The sequence below is a fragment of the Rutidosis leptorrhynchoides genome, chromosome 7 (assembly GCF_046630445.1).
Source record: "Rutidosis leptorrhynchoides isolate AG116_Rl617_1_P2 chromosome 7, CSIRO_AGI_Rlap_v1, whole genome shotgun sequence".
In the NCBI taxonomy this organism is placed as follows: domain Eukaryota; kingdom Viridiplantae; phylum Streptophyta; class Magnoliopsida; order Asterales; family Asteraceae; genus Rutidosis; species Rutidosis leptorrhynchoides.
Window position 1 is genome coordinate 152,583,626 of NC_092339.1, and position 6,202 is coordinate 152,589,827.

General features: G+C 34.9%; 1 protein-coding gene across 1 annotated transcript; it reads right to left on the minus strand.

The window, feature by feature from the left end:
* Positions 1-342: 342 nt before the first annotated feature.
* Positions 343-4,109, minus strand: LOC139857928 (mitochondrial succinate-fumarate transporter 1-like). The gene is made up of 3 exons (XM_071846776.1): positions 3,984-4,109; positions 1,913-2,316; positions 343-1,092 (listed from the first exon to the last, which is right to left on the minus strand). Exons 2-3 carry the CDS (start codon positions 2,306-2,308, stop codon positions 565-567), a joined length of 924 nt encoding a protein of 307 aa, XP_071702877.1. The 5' UTR covers positions 2,309-2,316; positions 3,984-4,109; the 3' UTR covers positions 343-564.
* Between the last annotated feature and the right edge of the window lie 2,093 nt (positions 4,110-6,202).

A 6,202-nucleotide genomic window follows, 5' to 3' on the forward strand; every position in this document is an offset into this window, starting at 1 on the left:
AGGAAAATAGGAAAATGGTAAGAAAAGATGAATAACTCGATTAAACCCGGTAACTTGACGATAAAAAACTCATCCATGGTACACAAAAGAATATTAGTGAGCCCAAAACCATAATCATCTCTAACAAGCCAATACTTGTTAAAATATACTCAAAATAATGATATGATTTCCCATCATTCTTACCGGCTATTACTGAAAAAGATATGCATTCTAAATCATATTTGACACATTAATTATTCGATAAAAATGAAAAGATTTGAATAAATATCAATGAAGCCAAGTGCCAACATATTACGACCCATGTCAGAAATGACCATTTGGACACTTGCACATCTGACTTCCTGATCTAAAAGTCCCAGGCACATGTTATTTATCAGTAATACACATCAGTTTTCATCATAATCATCAAACAAGATATTAGAAGCCTATGTTCGGAACCCAAATAAGTAAAACCAAAAATCTCACCTTCCAAAACAGAACTACCCCAAAATTTCATACCAAGATGAAACTACGGTTAGATCGATCAACAAATATAAAATCACACACATAAGGTTAACCATAACCTTAACCGTGAGCATATTTCCTCTCATACAAGCCCATCACCTGGTCAGCCACACCCCACATGATCGCCTGACCAGGTGGGATCCGCATTAACCGTGGAAGCAAACCCTTCCACAGTGCACGTATCCCTTCTTCACCATATATAGTCGAGATCGCATGAACCATGCCTTTATACTTCAATTCATCACCCGACCGACTCTGAGCCATTAGTCGTGTCTTAACCACATCAAACGGACCAGTGCACACGGGACCCGCAGTTCCAGCCAGGAACCCAGATATCATAGACTGCCATGGCATGAGAACTTTTCCATCGCCTTCACGTTTTCGCCATAATAATTTATCGAAAGTGTTTTTGGCTGTGAACATGACTGCTTGGTTTGTACCGTTGCGCATTACGGTTGGTGCAGCTCCAGCCCAAAGACCAAGTAGACCTTCTTGACGGATGATTAAACGAGCACAATGGATCGGACCCTTGTACTTTAGAAGCTCATGGCTCAGTCCTTTTTGTTGCTGCAGTCTTATTTTCACCACCTGCATTTAGTCAACATTAAAAATTTAAGAAACTTTCCCTAGAATTTACTTCTATTTTTTTTCTTTTCTTTTTCTCTTTTGATGTATTGCTATCAAGCAGATCAAATAAGAAATGTATAAATGCGTTATTTTGAGTATATCAGAGTACCAGAGTATCAGACAAGCATACTGTCACCAATTGACCTGATTGTACTCGTTCGCAACCAAACGAAACAATGACAAATAATGGTTTGTATTTTCATCAGGCCAATTATTTAGATGATATAGACAACACACAAAAGTTGATTAGGCTAAATAACTAAAGTAAAATATAATAGTTTTACTTTAGTAAGGGTGCATTTGATAAAACTAAATGATGAAGCGTTGAATTGTTCATAATCTGTATAATCTGGATGATTCAAAAGTTTTGAATGAAGTTGGTTATGAATGACAATAACATGTTTGATAATCAATTTGAATGAACATTAATGATGTAAAATATCATATTAACCTTTGCATTAGTGAAAAAAATATAGTTATTTTGTAAATGTTTTTGGTATAAAATTAAGAGGATATTGCATAACATTTAGGTACTTAATGATTAAGAGAATATTTCAACTCTGAATGGTTTAACATTTACCATTCAACACTATTTGTCATTCAGAGGTCAGAAACAAACGCAAAAAATGCTGAATGATTCAACATTCACAACGCTGAACCATTGCACTAAGAGGCAATCAAACGCACCATTTGAAATTTGTAACATTTAAATTAAAATATTAATAATTATTAATACTAGTTATAATTAGTGACTAATAATTAGGGCTAACCTGAAGCTCACCTCAAAAGGGGTAACAATAATAAGAGCTTCAATTACACCAGCACCAAATCCAGAAACAAGCCTTCCTCCATTGCTAATCTGTCCCGTTTTAGGATCCTTAAACGCAGACTGTAAAACCGCATTGGATCCCATCCGTAAGGCGTACTTCAACGTTAAGTGAGTCGCAAACGGTGTCAAACCCTTCCAAAGAGCACGCACGCCTTCAGTTTTAACAGTGGTGCTGCCACAGTGGATAATACCCTTGTAAGCACCCACCCGATCCAGTTGTAAACGGGTCTTGATGACATCGATAGGTTGGAGACAAGATGCTTCCACAATTCCACCGAGTGAACCCGATATCGCTTTTACATAAGCGGGGATTACTTTGGGTTTACGTTCATCCACTGCTTCCCTCATGACATGAACTTTTAAAACAATTTAATTTAGTAATCAAGAGAGGAAGGCATTGTACATTATAAATTTATAAATAAACAAATAAATGAAAATAGTTACAATAGGTAAAAGAGAATTGCAACTGGACTTGACAAAATGTATACTTATTATGAGCACTATAAAGATATTTCAAAAATATTCAACATGGGTAACACTAATACTTGTCTCTTCAGAGAGTGTGAAGGGTTCAGGGGGCTTTTAACAGAAAAGAAATGGATAATGCATTTTGACTTTTACAAATAAATATATCTTCGGGTCATAAAGCTTAAGGAATTAGTATTTATTTTTATTTAACACAAATAATTCATGGAAAATAGATCACGTAGTTATCTAAGCTGCTTGAAATTTTAGAGAGCCACTAATAGTTATGTACATTGATGTATAGATGAATTCCCAATTTAGTTCCCACTTTTATTTAGTATTTCTTAAGGCAGACAAATCAAGTCAAGCTAATTCTCAAAATATTTACACAAGGTTCTAAATTTGTCACATAATCAAGGTTAAAAGTTGCTAGTCCGGACTAGTCGCTCGAGACCTTATAGGGACTAATAGGTCACGTGAGCTAGTCAAAGATTAGTCCGACGTTGACTAACTTTGACTTTAATTGTTTTGACGGACTTTGACCGAATAAATCCGACTATATTGTAATAAATCCGAATTTAACTTATAAATTGGAGTTTTCACAACTTTCCATTGAAAAATTCGACCAAGCCAGGTGACTTTTACAACCATGCATGTAATGGCCATGTTTGGTATAGAGCTTTTAACTTCTAGCTTTTAAGAAAAAGCTCCTATCTAATTGTTAGTTTCGTTTGGTTAAACAAATTAAAAGCTTTTAGAGAGATTAAAAAGCTCCAAATTGAAACGCTTTAGGGAGTAGCGTTTGAGATACTAATAGAGCTTTTGTCTATAGTTTACTTCAATACCCTTCTAAAATATAGAAAATTCTTCCACGTAATTTAAATAGATTATTATGGAGCATCTACTTATTAACATATTCCATCCCAAGTGAGATATATATCCATCCAATATATACAAATATACAATACAATACAGTACAGATATATCAAATAAAATATATGATATTCTTCCTTTAACCTGTTTTCCAACAATATTTTTAATTCATGACCCCTTCTTTACCGTTACACTAATATTAATACTAATTAATTAGAGTACATATGCATCATATTATACAATATTGTTTGTTCAAATGATAATATTTAACATTTTGTACTTTTTACTCGTGTCTATGTTTGTTATTTTATCATTTTTTTTAACAGCTTCAGCTCCTGTGCCAAACACATAAATACATCTAAAAGCTTCAGTACCAGCTGCCAGCTAATAGGCTAGCAGCTAGTTTTGCAAAACATGCAAAATGTAAGGCTAATTAAGAGCAACAAGCACAAGATTTCAAATTAAAATGAAAATATCTATTTTGAGTAACAAAGACTCATTAATTCCAACATCTAGGTTACAAAAAACAGTATTATTTAGAAATATAATATCAGGATAACATATTCTTTAATCAGATGATCAACAAGTCAAATTTCGGTATCATTATAACGAATTTTAGCAATCCGTAACCAAATAACGACTATTATAGTAATCGCTAAACAAAATTGGAGCTACAGTTACATACCTGAGAGAGAAACAGAGGAGAGGGCGAGAGCGCTGAGAGGATACCAAATGAGGGCTTATTTGATGACGTCAGTAAGGAATAAAATATGAGGTTTGTAATGGGCCGAATGGACTGGTTTCTTTATTTGTAGCAATTGTGATTGTGATATATTTTGGGTTATACTTAGCTGTAGTTAAAACTAGAATTTATACTTGGAGTAAGTTTAAGCTTATTTTTAAAATGACACGATCCGACTCCATCCTTTCGGACCTAAGACTAAAAGAACCAAAACACAAAACACAAAGTCCCGTTTGGTTGACACTATTTCAGAAAAAAATTGATGAAGTTGAAATTTAATTCTTTAGATCGTTCTATTTTTTTCCCGGCGAAAATATTAATAAATATATATATATATATAAAGATCGTAAAACCGGGCACGTATCTAACGCCGCAATCATCACTACTTAACATCCGCATAACAAACATGAACACCGTGCACTCCAGTAGCACCTAACATGAGGCCTGAAAACCAAGGTAACCTCTTGAACCCTAACAACCCCGTAACAACTCCGAAACCAGAGAAACACAAGCCCGTCGAATAAGATCAAATCCCCGTCCGAGCAGGAAAAAGGACCCCGAGAGAACACTCTAAAAAACATCAATTTTTCGAGGTCAACTAAGTCAACACATGTCGGCAACGACACCAAGCCCACACGAATAAACTCGACTACGGGAAAAGTATGAACACAATCGTGAAGCAACAACCAAGCAGTGTAGAACACAAATAGACCATTCTGTTTGATTGACATATTTTGAAAAGAATTAAATTCATTGGAATCTTGAGAAACCTTCGTTTATGGAATGTTCATTCTATCAAAATTTTAATAAATTTTAATTTCTTCCAACTTTTAATCTATGAAAAATCAAAACATCCTCAAATATTTATGGAATGTTTTCGACGCAGTTTTTCGACTCGATTTTTCGAATCGGTTTTTCGACGCGCATTTTCAACACACATTTTCAACTCGCTTTTTCGACTCGCGTTGTCACCACGCTTTATCGACTCGCTTTTTCGACGCGCTTCGACTCGCTTTTTGGTCATGAGTGTCTTTAAGAATTTTCCATAGTTGGGCATATTCGCGAGCACTTCCACCAAGGGAACATTCACACAAATATTTTCATTTTCAATTCTAGGAGACTTACAAACCGCCTCCTTTGTTTGTTTTGGAAGTAAAGCTTGTGGATATGGGATAGGCGTATTGTATTCCCTCAACTTTGGTGTAGCATGCACCTCAATCTCGACCTTTTGCTCATCCTTCTTCAACCCTTTTTCTACTTTTGTTCCGTTTTTGGCCTTGTTCAAATCAACTCCCTTATCATACGTGCTTGATTCAATCCCCTTGACCTCATCTTCTATCATCACTCGTGTGGACTCGGTAGTCTTCATAGCCATCATGTCCTTCACACAACGAGGAGTATAATTCGCAACATCAGACCAATCGGAGAACTTGAATACACCAAACTCCGCTGTGACGGTATTTATTCCTTCATCCATATCAAACTCTTCACCCTCAACATTAAAGTCACCTTTAGTGTCTTCATACCGAAATATAAAAATCAAAATACAATCGGTTTGATCTTCCTCTTCGATGATAGAGAATGAATTCACTTGCGAATAGTCGTAATATTGGCATTTTTGTATTTTCACTAAAAAAAACTGTCATCTTAGGAACCCCCCCATAAGTGTCCTAAAAATCTCATTCTTAGGACTTTTGGCCTGCTAGGACCCTCAAACCGCATGCCACAACAAGAACGGTCGTATTAGATAAAAAGTGTCCTAAAAGCCATATAGGCTTATAGGACCTTTTACGAGTCTTATAAACTACATCGAAAGAGTCCTATCAGGTGACATATTATGACACTTTATAATATTTTGAGACGCTCAAAAGGGTCCTTAAAACACTATATGACGCCTAAATTTGTATTGTTAAAGCATATTAGGACCCCAAAAAAGTGTTCTAATATAAAGATAAACTATGTTAGTACAAATAAAAGCGTCCTAAAATAATTATAAACTATTTAAGTACCCCCAAAAAGAGTCCTATTATAAAAATATAGTAGGTTAGTACTAAGAAAAAAGAGTCCTAATATGAAGATAACTTACATTAGTACCAATATAAGGGTCCTAAATTAATTTAGTACCACAAAAAAGATCCTAATATAACTAGATGTTAATTTAG

Coding starts and splice junctions, on each gene's coding strand:
- LOC139857928 (XM_071846776.1), bottom strand. CDS start 2,308: ATGAGGGAAGCAGTGGATGAACGTAAACCCAAAGTAATCCCCGCTTAT. Junction 1,093..1,912: donor TTATTGTTACCCCTTTTGAG/GTGAGCTTCAGG, acceptor GACTAAATGCAG/GTGGTGAAAATAAGACTGCA.